The sequence below is a fragment of the Haemaphysalis longicornis genome, unplaced genomic scaffold, assembly GCF_048455015.1.
Source record: "Haemaphysalis longicornis isolate Haplotype H1 unplaced genomic scaffold, Haemaphysalis longicornis Haplotype H1 scaffold_6, whole genome shotgun sequence".
Taxonomy (NCBI): Eukaryota; Metazoa; Arthropoda; class Arachnida; order Ixodida; family Ixodidae; genus Haemaphysalis; species Haemaphysalis longicornis.
Genome location: NW_027526407.1, coordinates 82,945,820 through 82,971,097, shown reverse-complemented (window position 1 = coordinate 82,971,097; position 25,278 = coordinate 82,945,820). Strand labels below are relative to the sequence as shown.

The 25,278-nt window shown below is 48.0% G+C and overlaps 1 protein-coding gene and 1 non-coding gene across 2 annotated transcripts; one reads left to right on the top strand and one right to left on the bottom strand.

The window, feature by feature from the left end:
* Positions 1-5,698: 5,698 nt before the first annotated feature.
* Positions 5,699-19,933, top strand: LOC144143589 (ryncolin-1-like). Its single transcript, XM_077675399.1, has 3 exons — positions 5,699-5,828; positions 6,829-6,996; positions 19,278-19,933. Exons 2-3 carry the CDS (start codon positions 6,870-6,872, stop codon positions 19,586-19,588), a joined length of 438 nt encoding a protein of 145 aa, XP_077531525.1. The 5' UTR covers positions 5,699-5,828; positions 6,829-6,869; the 3' UTR covers positions 19,589-19,933.
* Trnat-ggu (transfer RNA threonine (anticodon GGU)) lies at positions 11,281-11,353 on the bottom strand. Its single transcript has one exon. It is a non-coding gene; the product is annotated as a tRNA-Thr (tRNA).
* Positions 19,934-25,278: the final 5,345 nt, after the last annotated feature.

The window sequence follows — 25,278 nt, the reverse complement described above, 5'->3', positions numbered from 1 at the left end:
AACGGGAACAGAATGGTGCTCTAGAACTTAACCCGGAACTGAACTCGAAAGGCTTGAATCCGAACCTGAACGAAACACGAGAAAGCTCCGATTCAACGCTTTTCCCAGCGTAGCCATCGGCTACCAATAAAATAACTTATACAAAATAATGTGGGCACCCGACCATAAAACTCTAATGCAGGGCACTCAAGGGGATTACGGCTGGTCTCGTGCCTCTGGTCCCAGAGATTACCGCCCCGAGGTTTGTCTGCCCCGGTAGTACTTGCATATTCCGAAATCCTACACTACTACAAAGGAACGTCAATGAATTTCGCTCCTCCGGGCAATAAATTACAAAAGCATGGATGATGATAATGATGGTGATGATGAAGATGCTTGGACTTTTTGGCGCAAGGCCAGCTGGGGCAAAGAGCGCCAAACAAAAGTATATTACAGAAACAGCGGCTACTAAAATGTGTAACCCAGAAAAACAGTAAAATCAATTGAAAGCAATGGTGATGGCTGGTGTATAGGGCCAGTTTTGATTACGCATGGTAGGAAATGAGGTTTAAAAAGTTGACATCAGACAAATATTTAAAAACACGTTGCACAGAAACGATCGCATTGTCACCCAAAAACAAGGAAGGGTGTAGCGGAATGTGTTGTTTGTATAGTTCCTTGAAGTGTCTGTGTCTTGTTGTGTTGAGTGCTTTGCATGTGATTAGGGTGTGGACTACGGATAGGCTTTCCCCACACCTGCTACCCACGGGTCTTGAGAGCTAGTGAGCAGGTGTGAGTGTGTTACATGTGTATGGCCTATCCGCAACTTCGCTAAGGCAACTTCACTGTGTCTGTTGTGTCAGTGTGAGTCAGTAGTGTATGATCCCAAGTGTGGTTTTATTACGTGTAACTTGTTATCTCTCTGTTCACTTCAGTGTGTTTGCCATGTGTTCCGAAGTTGGTGTCTGATGTGTGGCTTCATGTCTGTGTACAGCACTGTTGCTATTTCCTCTGAATTCAAGAGTAGCGGAAGTGGCCATTTGATCTGTGGTTTTATTCTCGGCTATTCCACGGTGCCTAGGAACCCAACATATTGTTATTTCAAGACTTGAGGCGTATGCCGACATAAGGGGTTTAAAAATATGATTGATAACATAAGTTTTTGAGCTTTTTCTGGACAAAAGTGCACGTACAACGCAAACAGAATTTGTGTACACTACGGACTTTAAAATGTGATGTTGGACAACGAGATGTAAACAGGTAAAATACCATGTGCTTCAGCCGTAAAAATGCGGTTGTGGGAGTTCATTCTTTTTCTAACGTTAAAGTTCGGTCTGTGCGCAGCACAAGGCACAGCATCAGCTGTCTTTTATGCGTCGCAGTAAAACTCTGCTCACTGGTGGTTCTCCTCCAAGAACAGGAAATGCTGCATAATAGCTGCCCTTGTTGCCCTATTTTTGTCGAATTACTCAAAAGACAGTTCACAAAAAACAGCCCTGAGTTAAACATGGTGCAAAAAATTAATGATGGGTGTCTCGCGGATGTGCGAAAAGGAAACTGCTAGCTCAGAGGCCTCTGCTCTCACTCTGAGAGGTAACGGCATGGGAATAGATGGATGGTTTAAAAAGAGCGCCTGCAAGGATGCATTGAATGGTCAAGTAAAAAGGATGATTATACATAGACATGATTCTAGAGGCATATAACAAATCAGTGTATATCGTCTGGTGATACAGGGACAATTTGTGACACTCTGCATAGACGCTTTCAACAGGGCTGGGGCGAAAGGCGCCACAAGCAAGGCGAAGCCCCAAATGCAGATTCGGGTCGAGCATTTTAAGTGCCGTTTTCGTTGCCGACCCATACATGACGCTGCCGTAGTCCAAGTGAGATCCTACCAGTGCAGTATAAAGACGCAGGAGGAGCTGCTTCTCTGCACCATACAAGTGGTGTGAGACGACTGTAAGGATAATTATAGTTTTTAGGCTTTTTGCTTAAGCATTTCCAGATGTGGAAGAAATTTTAGTTTTTTGTCGAATATTAGGCCTAAAAACTTGTGCTTCTTTTTAACAGGAATCCACAAGCCGTTTAGAGCAATTAAAGGGTCCACATAGACCCCGCACACACGGGTGAACACAACGCGAGTACCATTTACGGGGTTCAGCCTAAAACCGTTTGTGTCCGCCCAGCCAGCAAGTTTGTTCACGCCGAGCTGGGCTTGACGTTCCCAGATTGACATATTACACGAATCAAAAGATATTTGGTCATCATCTACGTAAGCTGAACACGAAATGGTTGGTGGCAATGCCTTACGGAGCGAGTTCATCTTCACTCTGAAGAGTGTGCAGCTCAAAACACCGCCTTGAGACACGCCTTTTTCGTTACCATGTACGTTAGAATCCGCACTTCCAATTCTTTCAGGGAAAGTTCGTTCATACATGACTAGAAAGGCTGATAAGCATGTTGCCCGAAACAGCGAATAAATTCAAGTCACTCAAGAAGCCGTGTCGCAAGGCCGTGTCGTAGGACTTTTCCATATCAAACAATATTGTTATACCATACTGTGTGTGAATAAAGGCATCTTCTACATATGATTCCAAAGCAACCAGTTGGTAATTGGTGGATCTCTCCGCCCTGAAGCCCGCCTGGCAGCTCTCGAGAAGACCACTTTACTCTAACAAGTACATGAGTCTCCTATTGATCATCTTCTTGAGAAGCTTTGCACAGACGGCTGGTCAGCGCAATGGGTTGGTAGCTAGCCGGAGAGAAAGGGCCCTTCCCTTCCTTAAAGAACGCTACAACTATGGCCTCCCTACAAGACTTTGGAATGTGCCCCTAAAGCCATATCTTGTTGTAAAGGTGGATGAGTCTTACAAGAGTGTCTTCATGTAAGCGCTGTATCATTGTATATGTGATCTCAGAGCCTGGAGCTGAGAGTTTACACATGCTCAGAGCACCCCTCAGCTCATGAAGTGCGAACTCAGAGTTATAAGATGTTGACCTATTCTTATCTAGTAAAGGCTTCTTTTCGGCCAATTGTTTGGGTTTTATGAAAGTGTTTGTGTAGTGTGCTGAACTTGGCACGTGTTGCAAGTGTTGTGCGAGTGTGTCAGCCTGGTCGTCGAGTGTGTCCCCTGTTGTGCTGACCAGAATCAGGCTGCGTGTTTGTTGTCCCTTCAGTTTGCGTATTCGTGTCCATACTTTTTGTGTGTCTGTGTAGGAGTTTATTGATGTTACGAATGAACGCCAACTGTTTCGTTTGGCCTCATGGCGCACACGTTTTCCTAACGCCTTGGCCCGTTTGAACAAAAGAAGGTTACCCGACGTGGGGTACCGACGGAGGATACCCCACGCCTTGTTCTGGGCCTCTTGCGGTCGCCTAAAGTCCTCAGTCCACCACGGCCTCCTCGGGTTGCTCGGGGCACCAGAGGCGTGGCGAATGAACTTTTCGGTGGCGTCGAGGATGTGCGCCGTGAGGAGTTGGGTAGCTTCTTCAACGTGTAGCTGTCCAATGAATGTATGGTGTAGTTTGGATGTCTCTGTAAATATATTCCAGTTAGCTCTTGCTTCATTGAACCTATTCTGGGAAGATGGACTGCATCGGTTTTTAATTATATACGTTAGTGAGGTGGGGAAGTTGTTTATACCATATATGTTCGTGGCCACACCCCACTCAAGACATGGAAAGAGAATTCCAGAACCAATAGCCAAGTCGAGATATGGGTATGGGTTGTGTGCTATGTTATGGTATGTAGGCTTTTTATTGTTGAAAAGGCATGCTCCTGTAGATGTAAGGAATATCTCTAACAGGGGACCTCACGCATTCGTGCGAGAAGAGCCCCAAAGAGAGTTGTGAGCCTTAAGGTCGCCTGTGAGAATGTATGGTTCGGGCAGGTGGTCAACCAGCGCCTCGAAGTCAGAGCTCGAAAGTGCAACCTCAGGAGGAATGTATATGGAGCATACCGTTATCAACATATTAAATATTATTAAGCTAATTGCTACAGCCTCAAGGACAGTGTTCAAAGTGACAGGGTGGCATGGTAAAAATTTCCGGCAATTATGGCCATACTGCCAGAAGAGTGTGTGCAGCCATCCCTGTCCTTTCTTTATACCAGGTAACTATTCAAGAAATATGTGAGTTTGGAATTCAAATGTGTTTCTTGGACATTACACTTGGCTGACTAGCATGCAGAATCTCGTACATGTCGTCAAGATTATTAACAAGGCATCTGCATTCCATTGAACAATACTTTCTTTTCTCAATATAAAGTAGTCAGAGCTACTGGAGTGTGAGTATTTATGTGGCGTCTTTCGGGGCTTTGACTCTTGGAAGGGGTTTTTTAAACTTCTCTGGAGGTTAAGAAAGAGGGATCCGTTCCTTCCGCTGCGAAGCCGACAAGAAAGGTCCTACATCCATGTCATCATCAGATCTGGAAGGGGTACCCGGCGGACTGGACCCCCCACACTTGGCACCCTTTCCGGTGCCCTTCGTTCGAGCCGCGACCGCCGAGGGCGTCAGGAGCGCCTCGGGAGGCACAGGCGGTGCGGCGGGGGTGAAGACTGCCGCGGGTGCCTCCGTATTCATCTAATCCGTGTCCTCGCACGTGCTTTGGGCCGGTTGAGAGGAAGCGGTGGACGCAGCGGCATCCCCAACGGACGTGGTTGCCACCACAGTCGCAGCTGGCTGCGCGAGTGGTGCAGAGGTGGGTTGGGCTCCCGGGGCAACCCTGGGCGGGGGCGGGAGCGGGACCAAGTCTGACTCGCGGTATCGGGTCCCCGCCGAAACCAGACGCCGCTCTGCCCTCCAGCGAGCTGCGTCCGCGTACTTCCCCAGGGAGAAAGAGGAAAATCTCTTTCGTGTCTCTGGGAAGGTGATGTTCTCTGTTACCTTCACATTGATTATTTTCTTTTCTTGTTGGAATTTCTCACACTTGCCGGAGTACGCAGCGTGTGGTCCCCACGGTTAACTTAAGTGAAGGTGGTGGAGTTACAATTATTTGTCGGGTGGTCCTGTGCGGGCATTTGGCACTGGTCGTTCTGCCGCGGCGAGAGTTTGTCCCGTGTCCGAACCGCTGGCATTTGAAGCAGCGGCGCGGGTTCGGTATGTACGGTCCTGTTGAAAATTGTATGAAGCCTGCATTGACCGACTCGGGGAGCATTGAGCAGTCAAATGTCAAAATGAAGTACTTTATACAGATTTCTGTGTCATTTGGACGTATGGTTATCCTTCGCACTCCTGTCACGCCCTGGTCTCGAGGGCCCCCGAGCAGATCTGTCCCTGTTTCGTTCATCAGGTAAGGATCGGAGATGACGCCCTAGGAGCTGATCAGCGTGCGGTTGGGCGTGATCTTCATGTAAATATCTACCATGCGGGTTTGTTTGAGGAGGTTGATAGATTGCTGCCGCTTGTTAAGTTCGATCAGGATTTCCCCTGTTTTGTGTTTCTTGGCTTTGTAGGATTTCCTGACAATGGCCTCAAGAAACTTGGAGATGAGAAAAACAGACTGTGCAGTGACGGGCTTTGGTCGAGAGATTTCATTATTAAAAACCGGGAGAAATTGTCAGGTTTTGGAAATGTCAACTCTGGGAAGGGAGGAAAGGAGACATTGGTGTGGCCCCTTTTCGGGGGCCGATCACGTTTTGGGGGGTTTTCGAATTATCCATATGGCGTAGGAAAAATCAGAGAGATGGGGGTACTTTCGTCGTCAGACTTACCCTGATAGCTGAAGAGAGAGGTCCCGGAGCTCCTTTCCTGGTATACAGACAGGGAGCCTATCTGCCGGAGCTGGACCTGGGCTCCGACGGCCACCGTTCGTGGTTTCTTACCATTCACCTTCAAACACATCACCACGGTAGGTCACAGCTTATGTTGGGGGGCTCGGGGTCCGCGTTGTCGCAAATACCATCACCAAGACTGCTCGAGGTTCTCCGTGCATGGAAAGGCATGAATGAGCAGCACTCCACTACACCCAAAGGAACACCTTCCCTCATCGTTCCTGCCAACCGAAATTTGATCAAACCCAATACACGAAGCTGTGCCGCAAGTGCCACCAACTAGTAACCCTCTATCATACGGCAGGAGGCTGCGACCAAATTTACAAACTCCCTCAATGAGGGGAGCACTGAAGTGAGGCATTGTTTAGGTGGGGGTGAAAAACATTTACTACTGTTATGATACGTGCGTGCTCAATAGTGGGGCCGTACATACTTGGAAGAGTTCCTATAAAGGGACCCCATTAGTCGAAGCCGCAAACCTGGCTCTTTGTACCAAGGCCTTCGGTACCTGAATTTGTGAACAACCGAGTAGAGCTGCGTCCCTGCCGCTCTGGTAGGATTTGGATGGCGGGTAGGGCTGGGTAATGAGGCCCAGGTTATGTGGTATGTGCCTTTTACCTCCCCAGAAGGTTGGCATCTGCCATTGGCGACAGGGTAAAAGTAGAGATGTTTTAAGATAGGTCGGCGTAGTAATGCATTGGTAAAATATCTCAGACTGGTACGTTCTCTTGTCCTTTCAAAATCTTTGGCCGGGGCTGGATGCTGGCGATGACTAGCCTTTCAATGCTATACAATTTCTCTTAAAGCAAGAAGTCGACCTGCTACCTAGTCGAGAGGGTCGTTCCAAGGTACCGGGAAAATGAGAGCACAGGCAGCGCAGACAACGACGAGCAGTGCCAAAAATCGCCCGAGAAGCCTGCAGGCGACCTAGAGACTGCAGCCTCTAACTAGGAAGCAACCACGTCGTAACAACAAACGAAGTTATTTCCTCCTCTTTCTCTCTATCTCTTTTATGGCTTCCGGTTGATCAGATTCGAAAATATTAACACAATTTGGTTTGGTTTTTTTTTTTTTCAGGTAATCATGCTCTCCATGCGCTGACGTCCGGTGGAGACGAGATGACTCTTCGCGTCGTGCTGAACTGGAGCAGTTCGGAGAGCGTGTCAGTAGACTACAGACGGTTCAAGATAGCATCGGAAGAGAACTTCTTCAGGATCAGTGTTGGCGATTTCAAGGGAGCAGATGGTATGTTTTTCGCACAAGTACCATAGCTAATCGAGCATTATATGTCGCGTATAGACGTATGCTTCCGCACTGCGTTCTTAATTCCTGCTTGACTCCTGGGAGCACGACAACGTATTATCCAAGGCGGCATGTTTAATGCTGCTGCGAAAACACCGGCTTACGGAAGCAGGTAAAAAAACGCGGGCCACCTCCGCTAAAGTGAAAGCTGAGGAAGAGCGAAGCATTGAGTGTATAAGTGTATTCTGTGTGCTTTGGCGTTTTTACCAACGGAGATGAAACCGTTACGTGAAACCTGGGGAGGGGCGAAGAATGCAGTGTATAAGACTATTTTTGGCGCGTTCGCGCTTATCTTCACGGAGGTGAAACCGTTGGGTGTAGAGGTATACAACTTTGCTCTAGGTCTGGTGTCATTGAAGCACGACCCTTTTAGCTCGTGGACATGAAAAACCAGTGTCCCGGTGGGTTGTTTTATACGCTATACGTTCTAGCGCCAGGCGTTGGAATACGAGTGTCCCGGCGTTTCATTACAATGACCACATCATGCTACGACGACATGAGGCGACCACGACATGAGACGCCAACAGCCCGAGGCCGTAAGAGGCCTCCTCCTAAAAAAATGGAAGGCTTTTTCAAGCGTCAACTACTTGCGATGCTGGATACTTTAAATGGCTGTAAGGTGCGGGCGCATATATCATCATCCACCTATCAATACCCCCTGCAGGGCAAATGCCTCTCCCATCAATCTCCAATTATTCCGGTCCTGCTAACTGCGACCCATTTATCTCCACAAACTTCTTGATCTCATTTGCCCATCCAACTTTCTGCCACCCCCTTCTACATTTGCCTTCTCTAGGGATCCCCTCTATTACCCTCAATGACCAACGGTTATCTTGCCTTCGCAATAAATGCCCTACCCACGTCCAATTCTCCTTAATTTCTACTAATACGTCCTTAACACGCGTCTTTTTTTTCTGATCAACTCCCCTCTCTTCTTTTCCCTTAGAGTTACACCTATCATTTTCCGCTCAATTGCCCGCTGAGTTACCCTCAATTTATGTTGAACCCTCTTAGTGAGCCTCCAAGATTCTGCCATGTAGGTGAGTAACGGTAGGATGCAACTGTCATACACTTTTTTCTTCAGGGACAATGGTAGGCTGCCATTCATTATCTGAGAATGCCTGCCGCATGCACGAACCCCAGTTCTTATCCTTTTAATTATCTCTGCTACATGGTTGGGACGGGGCGTCACAACTTGGCCTAAGTAGATATATTCATTTACAACTTACACTGCCTCGCCACCTATCTCAAACCGCTGTGCTCTGCTGCGGTTATTAAACATTGCTTTAGATTTCTGCATATTAATTTTCAGGCCCAAGATTCTACTCTGCTATTTCAGAGTGGTAAGCATGCTTTGCAATTTGTCGCCCAAATTACTTAGCAATGCAACGTCATCAGCAAATCTGAGGTTACTGAGATATTGTCCATTAATCCTTACGCCCACCTCTTTCCCATCCAATGTTCGGTATAGCTCTTGTGAACGTTCTGTGAATTACATTGGTGTTGTGGTTTGCGGGACAGGAAAAGGAAAGGAAATGCACTGGGGATATTTTGATCGCGGCAGGAAACTCGCCTGCATACAACCCAGTGCAGAGGATGAGACGAAGAGGTGGAGTGATAGGATAAAGTATAAAGAGAGAGAGAGAAAATGAGAGAGAAAGGTATAAAGAGGGCTGTCAGTCTGGGCGCATCAGTCAGTCACTGCACTCCGGGCTACAGCAGCTGCCTGAAGCCGGTCCTCTCCAGGTAATGGAGCAGATGGGCGTAGACTTCCCGTTCGAAGATTGTGTCTACTTGTCTGACGCCCTTCCTTTGTAGGTATTGTAGATGTAGGTATTTTAACGCTCTCCTTATGGTGAACGATGGCAGCAGTGGACCCATTCTAGATATCCTCTAGTAATCTAGCGTATTGCTCGTCTGCACCCGATTGCGTAATGCCTGAATGACAGCTGAGGTTTCGACCGAGTCAAATGCTTTTCCACATTCTATGAAGGCTATATATAGGGGTTGAGTATACCCCGCACATTTCTCTATTACCTGAGTAATCGTGTGAACATGGTTTATTGTTGAATAACCTCTACGAATCCCTGCTTATTGATTAGCGTGAATAAAATCTAACGCGGCAGACATTTTGTTAGCGATTATCTTGGTAAGTACCTTGTACAGGACTGACAATGAGATGATCGGCCTGTTATTTTCCAAGTCCTATATGGGACCTTTTTTATTAATTACGATGATGTTTGCGTTCTTCTAAGATTGCGGTACGCGGTCCTTAGACAATGCGTATACAGGCTAGCCAGTTTTTCAACTACACTTTGCCCGACATCCTTCAAGAGGTCTGCTGTTAGATGATCCTCACCAGGTGCTTTGCCCCTTTGCATTTCTTTTGAAGCCTTCTTTACCTCTCCTCTCGTTACTGGTGGAATGACTATCTCCTCTGGACTACTTCATCGTTCGGTACTATCCTGGATGTCGCGGCTACTGCATAGATCTCTATTGAACTCCCCGGCGACTGTAACTATTTTACCCTACGTGTGCTGACATTGCATTGCTTGTCTTTAAGTGCATACATTTTATTTTTCCCTATGCATAGACGCCTCTTCACTACCTTTAGGCTGCCCCCGTTCTTTACAGCATGCTCAATCCTCTCCATATGATACTTCCGTATGTCAGCTGTCAGCTATATTACCCTTATTGAATAACTTCTAAAGCTGCTCTAGTTTTATTCTGTCACCCGCCGCGGCGGCTCAGTGGCTAAGGCTTTGCGCTGCTAAGCACGAGGTCACGGCTTCGATTTCCGGCCGTGGTGGCCGCTTTCCTGATGGAGGCGAAAAGCAAAAGCGCCCGTGTGTACGAGATTTCGGCGCACGTTAAAGATCCCCAGGTGGTCAAATTTAATCCGCAGCCCTCCTCTACGGCGCTCCTCGTCGCCTGCGTTGCGTCGGCGCGTTAAACCCTACAATCAATCAATCAATTATTCTGTCAGCTGTGGTGGAGATTATGATGCTTTTCCGTTTTCTAATTACACGTTTTATCCCCTTAAAACGCATACCACTACCTTGTCTAGCTACCGTACCTCCGCCTTCTACCGCAGACTTCATAATAGTGCGTGTAAGATTCTCCCTAGGTTCGTGTGAGGTAAACTCTACTTGCACGGCTAAAGCTAAATATTGGTTGTGGAGCGCGATCCGGAATTCTCCAACTTTTCGTCTTACTGTACCTCATTGATCGGATTCTTTCCCAAGAGCTTGTTACGGGTTCTCATCAAATCTAGCATAATTTGGGGTGCCAGACCACGGCGGCGGTCAAACCTGCGACCCAGCAGAGGGCGCTTAGAATCACTGGATCCGGACCGAGCGCCATCAGAATCTGAACCTCACAACAATTAACAAGAGAAATATGTCTAGCGAGGCGAGTCTAGAGGTGTTTGAGTAATTAGAGGGCATTAAAGTGGATTTAATAGGGCATAGCAAGGTTAGGATGACAGGTGAATAATCTACAGTGCTGAAACATAAACACGTCCTATGTTACTGTGGTCTAGTAGACAAAAGAGAACAGGGAATGAAATTCCGATGCAATAAAACCATAGCTGGCAACATAGACGAATACTATAGGATTAACGAAAGGCTATTCGGACTTGTAATTAGGCTAATAAGAGGTACAATCTCAAGGTGGTACAGGGCTACAAGCCTACATTCAGCCACGACGACCAGCTAGTTGAACGCTTCCATGACCATATGGAATCGGCAATGGCTAAAGAAACAAACACAGTATACCTTAGTTGAGGGAGATTTCAATAGTAAAGTAGGCAAGAAGCAGGCTGGGGGCAATGCAGTTGGGACAATGCAGGAAAATCACAGAGAAGACTTATTAGTCGAGTGGGGTTGTGGGGTTCGATCCCCACTCTGGGCGCGTGTTTTTCTTTCTTTCTTCCTCACGGAATGAATAAAAAATTATCATGTAACGTCACTTACGGTGAAAAACAGTCTAACCATTCCCCTATTACGCCTTCTTTGGCGTTGTAGATTGCCGGCATTTCTTTGTGTATTTTCCTAACGAGCCCCTCATTTCCAAACCCTATATATATATATATATATATATATATATACATATATGACAAAATAAAGGGTGGGCAGTCAAGAAAACCTCGAAAAGCAAAGGGGACGTTGCGGTGGGTCATAGAAAGTAATAAATTTTTTGAGTCAGAAAGAAAGTGGTGAAAAATTTCCCGCCGGGTGGGATTCGAACCCACGACCTCCAGAATACCGGTCTGGTGCGATAACCACTACGCTACCGGCGGGGTGATTTTCTCCTTCACTTTCTGGGGTATTTATGTCAATGTATTTTTTTCCTGTGCTTGGAATGGTAGCCAGCGGCACTACGACTTCTCGGGGTGAAGGGGACCTTGTTTTTAATCCCCGGGCCGTGACTCGAGTGTCTGCGACATGTGGAGAAGGGTCGATCAGCGTTGAACCCTCTTAAGCTCCCTATGGCACCAAGACTGCCAGGCCCTGGCTATGCATGTAGCGAATCAGAACAGGAAAGGCGGGGCTTGTTGTAATCAGACAGAAATAAGGGGTGTCAGTCAAGAAAACCTCGGAAATCATAGGGGAGGATGTGGTAGGTCATTGAAACAGATAAAGAATTTGAAAAGAAAGAAAGTCGAGAAAAAATGCCTACCAGGTGGGATCCAAACCCACGACGCCCAGAATACTGGTATACAAAATACCGGTATACAATACAAAAAGACGTTTTCGGCGTCGGTGAGAAAAGAACAAATTGAATAACGTTTCGGCTAAGGGACCGGCCTTCGCTCGGCCGAAGCGACATTCGCTCGGCCAAGGCCGGTCCCTGGGCCGAAACGTTAAATCTGTTCTTGGTTTTTCGCCCTAGTCGAAAACGTTCTTTTCAACGTTCACCTTATATATGTATGTATATATATATATATATATATATATATATATATATATATATATATATATATATATATATATATATATATATATATATATATATATATATATATATATATATATATATATATATATATATATATATATATATATATATATATATATATTTATATATATATATATATATATATATATATATATATATGGTGAGTGTTTACTGGTTCCACAAGAGGACTCATGGAATGCATTAATTGCTATTCGCTAGTGGGACCAATCTCTCACCTGTGCATACCCATTACAATCATCATTCGCGGATAATCATCATCGTCGGACTCTTTTTGCCGAATGACCCAGTTTCCTGCGAGCTGAATAAAGAGGCGTTCCTTGGAATTACCATTCCCTTGTTCCAGTCTGCTTTCCTATTGCAAGTGGTAGAGGTTGCGTTCGACCCCGACTTCTACCTGACCCGGCCGCACCCCTGGAGCTTCGCTCCGGACGCCTTGTGCCACTCCCAACCCGACCGATGGAGCTAGAAGGAGCGCAGAATGCCACCGCTTCTACCCCGACATGAATGGTGACCTGCCGCCATCGCGAACCTCCCTTCTTCGCTGGCCTCCGCGGTGACCACGTAGAAGAGTGGCTTTAGCAGTACAACCTCGTCAGCCAATTCAATGAGTGGAACGACGCCTTTAAGCTGATGGCCATCGGGTTCTGCTTGACAGAGCTTGCCAAGACGTGGTACCGAAACAACGGATGCAGCATATCTTGCTGGACCAACTTCACTGAAGAGGTCCGTCGGATTTTCGGCATGCCATCTGCTCGTTAAGATGGAGCAAAGCGCAAACTTGAAGCCCCCTGGCATCTCTCCGACGAGACATACGCATCGTACATTGAGGACGTCTTTGCCCTCTGCCGCCAGGTCAGCCCAGACATGTCGGAGGCTGATAAGGTTCGCCATGTCCTCCAGGGAATCACAGAGTCCGCATTCAATGCACTTGCGATGCAAAACCCATACAGCGGGAATGACATACGGACCGCAGCCATCCTCTTGATTACCTTCAAGGAATGCGCCTACAGGCAGCTCATGGACTTCCTCGTCTTCCTGCAGAACCAGACTTGCGTGTTTAAATGCGCTGCATAATAAATGAAGACCTCCAGCTACAAGGTTCGCCCTGTGCTCATGGAGACCGTCGCTGGGAAACTGCCACGGTCGATCTAATCACAACTCCTACAGAGCGCCCGTCAAATATTTGGCCAGTAATAGTGGAAGGTATGTCTGTGCAAGCTTTAGTGGACACCAAGTCTAGTTTTCTATTATGCATTTGGATTTGTGTTCACGCTTACACAAAGTGAGACCCCATACTCTATCCCGGCGCTATACACCGCCAATGAACATCTCATGAAGCCCGTTGGACGTTTACAGCACACGTTTTCATCGGGGACGATGGACACGACATTGAATTTGCGGTTCATTCAGAGTGTGCTCACGAAGTCATTTTCGGTTGGGATTTCCTTTCATGGACTTCCGCCACTATCTCCTGTCCACAACCAGCCATTAACATTACGAACACCGAGCCTTCTTCTGTTCCAAGTCCCCAACATCAGTTCTTGAGTTTGCATGCCAAGCATCTTCGGGCACCCGGTAGTAAAGAGATCGTGATGATTTCTTCGAACAGCATTTCTGACGGGGATGTGGTGATTTCGCCGTCCACCCGGTTGCTTCCTCTAGGAATTGCCATGTCGACGTGCCTTCTCTCTTTTTCACGGAGACTTGCAGCTCTGGCCGTGATCAACACCACGGGTGAGCCCATTCAAAGGGCAAGACCATCGCTTCAGTGGTCGATGCCGAGCCAGCGTCTGTCGTGTCTAGCTCCCAAACGTCTTCAGGCATGTGTGGTCTCACTACTTTGAATAGTCTGTCCGCGCTTACCGCTTCCATTAGCCCAGAACTGACAACCACACAGACGGAAAAATTGCTGCGGGTATTCAAGAAGCATATTGCATCTTTTAATGTGAATTCCTCCACGCTTAAACAAACTCTGTGGCTGCACACCCAATTGAAATAGATGGCTCGGCGGTTACATGCCATCGCCCCTACCGTGCCTTTGCATGAGCACAAGATTATAGATGACAACGTGGCTAACATGCTCAAGCGTGATGTTATACGTCCATCATCGATGCCGTGGTTATTGCCAGTCGTGTAGCGCAGAAAAAGGACGGCTCAGTTCGATTTCGTGTTCCTTACAGTGCCCTCAATAACATCATTCGGAAAAACGTACATCCGACGCCCCGCATCGATGACTCTCTGGACCGCCTTCAAGGAGCGGAGTTCTTCTCCAGCCTTGATTTACGCTACGGTTATTGGGAAATCCCGATGCACGAAGATAATAAAGAAAAGACGCCCTTCGCCACACCGGATGGGCTTTACGAGTTCAGTGTTATGCCTATCCGGCTATGTGATGCGCCCGCGACATTTGCACGCATGATTTATACCATTCTCCGTGGCCTCAAATGGAAAACTTGCCTTTGTTACCACGACGAAATTGTTTCTCCAACCACGTTTGAGCGAAATCTCCAACGTCTCGACGAGGTACTGGCATGTCTCTCAAATGCCGGACTGCAGATTGGTACAAAAAAGTACCTCTTCCCCAGCAAATCGATGAAGGTGTTAGGACATGTCGTCGCTACTGCGAGTGTTTTTCGTCGAACTCAAAATTACGTGAGACACCTCTGGCGAAGCACCGGATGATAACCGAAGATGGAACCCGTCCTACCCGACAATCACCGTACCGCGTGTCTTCACACGCGGACTCAAGTAGACGACATGCTCAGCGACGACATAATGCAGCCATCTAAAAGTCCGTCGGCTGCGCCGGTCGTACTCGTGAAGAAAAAAAGACGCCATTTTAAGGTTTTGCTTTGACTACCGTATACTAAACAGAATCACCAAAAAAGACGTGTACACCCTGCTACCAATCGACGACGCCCTCGACCACCTCTGCCACGCGAAGTACTTCTCATCGATGGATCTGTAGAACGGCTACTGGCAAATTGAAGTGGATGAGAGAGACCGAGAGAAGACTGCATTTATAAACCCCGGACGGTCAAAACGGGTTCAAGGTGATGCCGTTTGGGCTGTGCACGGCACCCGCAACGTTTGAAAGAGTCATGGGCACTGTGCTAGCTGGCCTGAAGTGGCACACCTGCCTCGTATACCTTGACGACGTTGTGGTATTTTCCCGAAGGTTCGATGAACACCTTGCAGGATTGGAGTCTGTACTCGAGGCTATTCGCTCGTCAGGGTTTACGCTGAAGCCAGAACAGTGCCGCTTGGCTTACGAGGAAATTAAGTTTTTGGGACACGTTATTAACCCTGCGGGAGTCCTGCCGGAACCGGCTAAAATAACAGCGATAGCGAACTTCCCAAGACCGAAAGACAAAAGAAAATTCCCGCGCATTTCCCCGAGGGGGAGAATGTGAAAGTGCGAATGCACGGTTGTCGGCCCGCTTGCGGCGCTTGCGCTCGGCCCCCGCAGCCCACCGCCTCGCCGCCTTCTCTTCCATCTCTTCCATCGGGTTTGTAGTATCACGTGTACACCACGCAGTTATCAAGCCGCTATAACGCCGCTGAGTCGCCAACGCACGCCGCTGACGACGTAGTTTGAATGCGTTAAAGATACAAGGCGCGTTACTCACACTGATATCAGCGTGGCGTCCGTGGCTTAGTCGGTCGCGCGTCGCGCTGCGGCCGCGAAGTCCTCGGATCGAAACCTGGCGCTGGATGCAGTTTCTTTTTTAAATATAGAGGAGCACTGCGGACGCCGCCGCCGCCGCCGGCGGTGGATGGTTTGGGGTCGCTTATAAAGTGCATTCGCACTTAAAAAGAGCGTGCGAAGATTTCTCGGACTATGCCCATACTACCGGTACTTCGTCGCAAGCTTCGCAAGCATTGCAGAGTCACTCACGCGCTTGACGAAAGATAGCACCCTTTTCGCCTGGGAAAACGCCCAAGAAAAAGCAATCTGCGAGCTGCAACAACGCCTGTAACACTTGCCCGTGCTCGCTCATTTCGACGAAATCACCGAAACGGAAATGCACACGCACGCCAGCGATATAGGTTTCGGTGCTGTCCATGTCAAAAGCAAAGTGGTTGCGAAAAGGTAATCGCCTATGCAAGCCGTGGTCTGTCGAAGTAGGAGAAAAACTACTCTGCCTCCGAAAACGTGTGCCTGGCTATCATATGGGCCATTTCAAAATTTCGCCCACACGTGTATGGAAGACCGTTCAATTTTGTGAGAGACCACCATGCAGTTTGTTGCTCGCAAGTTTGAAGGTTCCCTCTGGCCGTATTTGGCTGTGGAGCTTGCGCCTGCAAGAGTTCGACGTTACAATCGTCTACAAATCCGGCAGGAAACACTCCGACGCCGACTGCCGGTCCCGCGCCCCCGTCGACCCACCACCACAGGACTCCGATTAAGACAGCGCGTTCTCGGAGTCGTGACAGTGAGTGACCTAGCCACCCAGCATCGTGCCGACCCTGACCTGCGCGTCATGATCGACCACCTCGAAGGACGCAACGTCGCCGTGCCTAGGGCATTCAAGCGGAACTTACCAGTATTCAGCCTCAAAAAATCCGTCCTCGTGAAGAAAAATTCAGCCCCGGAACGACAACAAATTATCTACTTGTCATGCCCGCAGACTTTGTGACGAATTTTGGGAAGTGTGCCACGACGAGCCGTCTTCCGGACATCTCGTAGCAGCTCACACTATTGCAAAAATCAAGGCGAAGTACTTCTGGCCGCGCCTTACTTCCGACGTCACCCACTACGTTCAGAGTTGTCGTGACTGCCAGCGACGAGAAACACCACTGACAAGACCCACCGGACTACTGCAACCAATCGCCGTCCTGTCGAAGCCATTTCAACAGATTGGAATGGACCTTCTAGGCCCGTTGCCTACGTCACGATCACAGAACAAGTGGAATGTCGTTGCGACAGACTACATGAAGCGCTACGCAGAGACCGCCGCTCTTCTTCACAAGTTCTTCATAAACCAAATTGTGCTGTGACATGGAGCCCCTGAAGTCCCAATCACGGACCGCGGAACGTACTTCACTGCGGAGCTTATGCAAGGAATCTGACGCTACAGCAACACGGATCACTGAAGAACTACGGCGCACCACCCCCAAACGAGCGGACTAACGGAACGCCTGAACAAGGCAATGGGGGATATGCTGTCTAGGTATGTCGACGTTGCACATCAGACTTGGGACAAAGTCCTACCGTATGTCACATTCGCGTGCAACACGGCTATCCAGGAAACCACACAGATTACACCGTTCGAGCTTGTCTACAGAATACGGCCAACTACGATGCCTGACGGCATGCTTCCCCACGTGGAAGAAGACGACCTCAACGCCGACGTCCAAGGATAACTTCAGCTTGCGGAGGAGGCCCGCCAGCTCGCTCGAGTTCGCACAACGGACCAGCAGCTCGTGGATGTGAGGCGCTACAACCTCCGACGCCGAAACGCCGAGTACCGCCCAAGAGATTGTGTGTGGGGTTGGACTCCCATTCGACGACGTGGACTCAGTAAGAAACTTTTACAAAAGTATTTCGGACCTACCGGCTTCTACAACGTGTAGGCCACCTTTCCTACGAGGTGATCCCCGATGGTGATTCCAGAACATCACGACGATGCACGCGTCCCGAAATCGTCCACGTGGTTCACTTAAAACCTTTCTATGCACGATGACGGGCTTCTATTTTCATTTGTTCGGACTGTTGCTTGTGTTAGCATCGGGTCGATGAACTCTTAGAGGGAGGGGGGGGTAATGCCGCGAACCATGCATTGGGTTTGTTTATTTGTGTTTGCTTTTGCCGCCTGGCAGGGCCGGCCTGTGTTATTGCTGTCGTCTTTGTGCCAAGGGAGGCGCGCGTTGCGTTCTTTCTTTCTGTGCCGCATGTGTTATCTCTTTTGATAGGGAGAGTGTTCCGAACGAACGTAAACAGCCAATAATATTCTTCGTTGATCTACAGCGTTCTGGGCACAATTCGACTATCCCAGAAACCTTCGCTCCGAATAATAAATTCCCCCTGAGCAGATGCCGAGGTATTTGAATCAGCGACACAAGTCGACGCACGTCACTTTCTTGACTGCTCTTTCGCCGCCTGCGTATTCGTTGAGTTGTTAGGGGAGCACCAGTTCGCTCCTTTGAACTTGTTTTTTAAATGCGGAGCATTTCTTAGGCTCGCGATGTCACTCGTCGATGTTGTCGGCGCCGTTCACACGGTGACTGCGCATGCGCGTCACGGCTAGGCGCAGGTGCAGCGGTGCGGGAGGAAGGTGCGGTGGTGCGGGAGGAGTGCGTGAACCCCGTGCCCTCCGTCGCTCTCAACAACAGCTGCGGCGGTGCGGGGGGAGCGCGTCTGTGCGCGCATGCGTCTTAGCTACCCGTGCGCTGCGTCTCGCTCAACAGTAACGGCGGCAGGGCGTGTACACGTGATAACGGCGTGGTGGGTGCGTGGAACGTTCGCGCGCTTGTGTACGGGAGTGTGCGCATGCGTGTCTCTCCCCCGTACTCCTCTTCCTCGAAAGCGGGCGGTGTGTATATAAGCGGCGGAGCGCGCGTTCGGAATTCAGTCAAGGGCGTCTTTGCTTGGCTTTCGCTTGACTTGACGCTTTGCTTGACGGCACCAAGCAATTAAGACAGACTTTAACTTTGCACTCCTTACCTTCGCTTCCCTTTCATTCAATAAATAAGAATAATAAAGACGAAATAACAATTAAGCATTCCCAAACCATACCCAATTACGCAACATTCACGCGATACCCCCACCACTCTGCGACGCATTTACTCGAGTTCCCCCCGTGGGAATGTGCGGGCGGGTTTTTTTTTTCTTCTTCACGACAGCTGCGTCGTCTTTGGCTACGTGACAATATTGTTGGAGAGCGCAGGTACGCTCTAGTAGACCCTAGCGCTAAAATAACGTTGCCAATTTCTGGACTATATGAAAAATTTGTATTATGGGGCGAGGAACAACCGCTTCGGACTAGTGAATTTTGAGGTCGCATCAGAGAAGCTTTTTTGGGCTAGCAGATGTGTCACACAAAGTTGTAAGCCCTCGGAAGTCTTGCATAAGCGTGTTGTTGTGTTAGAAGTTTCTTTAATGGCGGTCTCAGAATATGCAGACCACGTAAAAATACCCAGACCTTTACATAGCACAATAGAGCGTTCTTTAAAATGACCATGACAAAAGGTAATTGATTACCCTGGCGCTTCGCTGCTTTTTTGTTCCTCTCAACAATCAGGTTGGGACGCCTTCAGAAAGATAGATGGCATGCCGTTTTCCACCTTCGACAAGACGATTGATGGCGACGAACCAAGCTGCGGGAAACTGTACCGTGGCGCCTGGTGGTACACATTCAACTGCCATGGGCCCAATCTAAATGGCGTGAACTACAATGGCAAACATCTACATGAAGATTTTCCCACGAACAGCGGAATTCAGTGGAACGACGAAGGTCTTCCTGAAGGGGTGGACGTGTATAGGTTCTCCTACCCCAGCGTCCTCATGATGATTAGACCCACTAAAGGTCGCCCGGATCGCAGAAGGCGATAGTGACATCACACCCCACTGTCTTCCTAGAGGTATATCGATGTGAAGAGACAGCACCGGTTTTTCTAGACATGAACTGTAGGAATCTTGGCGAGACGTCGTAGTAATTAGCAGCTGGGCCTGGCAATGCCATAGACAGGAAACTTCAAATAACTTTACAACACTGCAGATTCAGGTGTTCTTTGCCTCAGGAAGCTGAGCTCATTACTTTAAGAGACTAGCTCAATATTTCTTTTTTTAAGGCTTCGGAACGTCATGCGCTGTGAGTGTGTAGTATTTTTCTTGTTTGTCTGTCTTCAGCAAATTAACAGCTAGATGAAAGAGCCAATAAACAATCTGCACAACGTTTTCTGTCTCCTTCGAATTCTTGTCGTCTATGATGTTCATGTGTGATTAGGAATCCGAATTTATTTTCGTATTGAAGGAATGTGGACCGTTTGGTATTACTAGCCGCGCACTCTACACGAGCTCTCTGTTTATTTCGCTTTCATCCGAAGTGCCGTAGCAATGCATGAGAAAGGCGAAGAGCCAGTTGCTTTCTGCGTCACCTGTGTCGTGTGACGGATTAACACTCAACCATCCTCGTCCATCAGGTATTGGGCGGGGGACGTTGTTTGGTTACTGCTATTTGTAGTCAGCTTTTAAATTCGCATCTCTCGTAAATTGGGCTTTTTCGGTTTTCTGGCAGCTGCCGCGATGCTCTAAACTGGCATGAAATGTACATAGACGGTCCTTTTCATTCAGTACAAGCGTTGTGCACCAGAGCGCGAATAGGCAATATTTTTAAAATGGTAGCTTATGTATGGCTGTTCGCATGAGTTACATTTCAGTGCTTCTTCACTCTTCTCGCCGTACTTTACGTGACCAGTAATGTTTGTGACACCTAGTAACGATGATTTATGAACTAGAGTGATACATTTTTACTGTGCAGTAGTGAAAACGAAGGCGTAAAGTAAACGAGACACCACGAAAGGTAAGTTTAAACAACTCATACCCACCACACTGTATATATTGGTAATGAAAAAACTGCAGACATTTAAAAAGGGTTGACTAATGCGTATCATTCTTATGCTCATTACCTATTGTGTGAGCTCTTTAGAGCCATATCTGGCTATGAGCAGCGAAAGACGTTGGATTGCGTGATTCGTTTTAATTTATGTTTTGTCTCTTTTCGCTAATGCTGTAAATGTGTAAAATTACAGCGATGAAGTGCATTTACTTCCTTATTTTCGTTTTTCTCTTCCGAAGATGCAACTGGACGTCGACATATCACTTTACCCTCACTGGATTTTATTGGCTGCGAGTTCTCGTAACGACACGAAACAGGGAGAATAGATATCATGAAGAAAACACATGGGCAATTATGCATGAACATTCTGGGAAGCATTAAACGGTTTGAGAATGTATCAGAATTAGGTCGACTGACGATCATAATGCTTCACTTACACAAACAACTTAGTGCTGCTTCATAGAACCTCACTGACGATAAAGCACTCAATTGCGAAGCGGGTCTGACCTCATCCTTGTATACTGCGGCAATCACAAAGTTATATTTGCTACTGTTAGGAAATCATCAAAATATTTAGAGTAATTTTGCTTAACACTGAATTATCTACAGCTACGTTTGTTGTGCCTTTTTATGAGCCAAATGGTTTCTAACTTTTCTATCAGAAACTCAAATCCTAAATTTCGATTTTCTGTGCACAGAAGCTACATATAGGCTGCGAGGCGCGCCCTGGTGGGGTGCGTCAAACTAGTGTAGATCATCGCTGATCGGCGCCAAACTCTCGTCCGACGGCCACTTTAGCTTTTCGCATACATCCGAAAACACGCTCTGCAACTACCATGATCAAACCCACGCCTTTGGGCTTTGCAGCTCAACACCTGAGCCACTGAGCCACCGCGGCGTGTAGTAATCGGAAATAGTTGCGTGTTCCTAGGCCAGCGTGTAAGATCAACGTTTCCAAGTTAAGATTACAGCCTGCTCCTCTGGTCGATGCGGGATGGATCTCCTAAGGACCGACTAGTAGTGTGTCGCCACATGGTGCCCTTAGTCAATCTCGTGACAGCGCTGGTGTATTATGAGAAGATCGGAAAAACTATATGTGTAGACGAGTATTATGCAAGAATACTATACGATCTTCACAATGGGTCCACAGCTACCATCACCGTCCCTATGGATAGCAGTAACATGCCTATGAGTAAGGGCGTGAGACAAGCCGTCACAATCTCTCCAATGTTATTCACAGCAAGTCTTCAAGACATTCAGAACATTGTAGTGGGAGCAGGTGTGAGTGAGGGTTAACGGATTATACCTCAGTAACCTCAGATTTGCTGATGACGTTGCTTTGCTAAATAATTAAGGGGACGAACTGCAAAGCATATTTGCCGCACTGGAGAAACACAGCAAAACCGTGGGCCTGAAAATTAATATGCGGAAAACCAAAGTAGTGATCAATAACCTCGGGACAGCGTAGTGGTTTGAGATAGGTGGCGAGCCAGAGGAAGTAGTAAGCGAATATATCCATTTGGGCAAGTTGTGACCCCGGATCCCAGTCATGAGGTAGAAATAATAAGAAGGATAAGAATGGGGTGGAGTTCATACGGCAGGCATTCTCAGATAATGAAAAACAGCGTGCCATTGCCCCTGAAGAAGGAAGTGTCACCCACGGGCCAGAAACTTGGAGGCTCACAAAGAGGGTTCAACTTAAATTGAGTACGACTGAGCAAGAAATAGAACGAAATATAGGTGTATCATTAAGGGACAAGTAGAGAGCGGAGTGGGTCAGGAACAACGCGTGTTAAGGACAAATTAGTAAAAATTAAGAAAAGGAAATGGACTTCGGCAGGGCAGGTAATGCGAACGCAAGACAACCGTTGATCATTAGGGGAACAGAGTAGATCCCAAGAGAAGGCAAGCGTGGCAGGGGGCGGCACAAAATTAGTTGAGCAGAGGAGATCAAAAGTTTGTGGGGATAAATTCATCGCATTTAGCACAGGAACCGGATAATTGGAAATTATTGCGAGAGGTCTTGGCCCTGCAGTGGGTGTAGATAGACCTTTGATAATGGTGATGATGATTATGATGACTAATTTCCACACAAATTACCTACGGATTCCTTGCCGAATCGCACAGTGGCCCAGCGAATCCCGATGATGAATACCTACGTACGACGTTTTGACTCGGTTATTCTAGGCTCCTTTATTGCAGCATAAAAATAACTTGACACTGTTCGTTACCTTTTGTGAGCACGTCATGGATTGTCCACGTTAAAAAATTACCAATAAGGTTGACTAGAACAACAGGCATTTTAAACCGCAACAGACGCTTGTTACTCTTTGGGTTGGAAAAGCTCGTGTAAAATGTGTTTTTTTACTGGAAGCTCTGGTATTGCGTACTAGTGTGGGCTTATGCCACAGCATCTAGCCTGAACGAACTTTATTTAACTAGGAAACAAAGCTATTCGTATCAAAGTAAATGTACCGTATATAGAACACGCAGCACACTCTTTCAAATAGATGCGATAATAAAAGCGGGATATATTGTTACGGGGAGGGAGACTTAAACGCTAGTGTATTTACGGAACCCCACAAGCCGCCGCATACAGAACTCGCGATAGTTCAACAGGCTCCATATATCATCTTCCTCCTGTTTTCCTTATGCAGTGCCGGACACGGTGGCCATTCTCTTCGTCTTGGCTCGCCGCCATCTTAGTACATGCCCCAGCTTCATTGGGGCATAGCTTAGCTGCATAACTCATCGCAACATAGCCAATGGTCGCAAAAGCACCGACCCGGTGGTGGCTAAGATGCACGACGTGTGATGAAGGAATAGTAGGACTTGAACTGTCGACATGCACTGTGTCAGTGGAAAGTCGATGTGGTGAAGTAGAAGAGACGACAGCGCTGATTTCATACCTTCATCAGTGGCGTGGTGGATGACGGGTCAAGGGCCTCTGTAGCACGTGAGAGGTTTTTCTGAAAGGCCCACACGACAACCAGGCGACCATAGGACGACAAGGCATCTGGGAAAAAAACGGACGTCATGGTGCCTGACCTCGTAACAAGCCTTTTGTAAGCTTTGTGAAGTGGAGAAGTGGGTACGGGCTTTCGGGTGTGCATGGTCACCACGAGCGATAGCCTCACCAGCATACTCTGTCGACGAAGGAAGTGATGGCAGCATGGTGTCTGTTGGCAAGGGTGGGTCCCATCCTAAGAGGATATAAAAGTGAGAAAATCTGGTGGTGTCTTGATGAGATGAATTAAATGCGTTGGTCACATAGGGCAACTGGATGTCCCAATCGCGATGATCGGCCGACACATACATGCAGAGCGTGTGAGTGAGTGTCAGGATCAGTCTTTCTGTTAGACAATTAGTTTGGGGGTGCTATGCAGTGGTGAGCTTGTGCTGACTAGAGCAGGAGCGGAGACTCTCGGTGACAACTTTTGGTAAGAAGCAGTGGGCTCTCTCTATGAGTGGTAGCGTAGGAGCTCCGTGGTGGAGAAATATATTATGTTGAAAAAAAATGTGCAACCTCAGTCGCACAGCTTGTAATTGCACGTATAATGCATTCCGAGTAGGAGATTCTGCGGCAAAAATTATCCCCTTTTTTCTGAATGCGGAAGTAGGAAAGCCCCCAAGAAGGCGCATTCCCGTGGGGAAGACGGGTTTAGGAGGCACGTTATTCGGTTGCAGAAGACCAGCTGGGGCTATGGCCAGCCGTTTCTGTCGTTGGTAGGCATCAAAGGAATTGATGTAACGTCGTACGTAACGATAAAGTCTAAAAGAAACGCTGCCGTACGCAATGCAGCTAAGCTGTTAAGCCAGAGATATCAGCCGTGGCAACGCCATGGAGCTGCTCGAGTGCTATAGAACGTTGATGTCAGGGGGCCCCTACGAGTTATGGAGTGCCATCTGAAAGGACGTTATAATGGAATAGCACGCCACCATCGAGCACGTAGGTATTCAGAGGAGAATCCGGTGATGGAGAATCTATGCGATCAATAATTTCGCGTAGGGAAGTGTCACGGCTCTGTTTGCCCCAATGCTGAGGACGACCGAAATGGCGAGGACAAAAGATTCAGAATCATCTCCAGCAAGGCCGGGTGGGTCTACAGTCGGCATCTTGAGGCAAGCGACTTGACTTGTGGGTGACTGCAATTGTATACTCCTGGGGATTCGAAGCTACCCACCTAGCGTGCTCGTGGTGTTTTCAATAAAGCCACACAGGGGGTGGTGCTCTGTTACGACTTAAAAAGCGCGGCCACACAAGAAGGGATGGAACTTCGCTACTGCCCAAACTATCGTAAGTTACTCGCGCTCAGTGATGGAACAGTCGATCTGGGGTGTGGACGGCGGGTAGCTCTCGTAGGCAATAACTCTGTGGGAGCGTGGTGGACGTTGAACCAAGACAGCCCCTATCCAGTGGGCACTGGTGTCTGCGCGAAACCTATTGTGATCAGGTTGCACTCAAGACGCACTCACGAGGTGGCGAAGAAGGCAGATTCGGCAGTGTGCAAAGCGACATTCCTGGGAGTTGAGCTTGACCGGCACGCCTAAAAACTTCGACACAGGTTTGTACTCGTGCCATGTAGTTTTCAAACGAGAAGACAGTCACGCTAAGTACGTAAACCAGACACATATTCCACTTGAGGCGGTGCAGATGACAGTTCATCATACGCTCGAGGGTGGG

Bases quoted from the DNA above. Each gene is read 5' to 3' on its own strand.
- LOC144143589 (XM_077675399.1), top strand. From the start codon at position 6,870: ATGACTCTTCGCGTCGTGCTGAACTGGAGCAGTTCGGAGAGCGTGTCA. The intron at 6,997-19,277 runs GTATGTTTTTCG...CTCAACAATCAG, and splicing joins CGATTTCAAGGGAGCAGATG to GTTGGGACGCCTTCAGAAAG.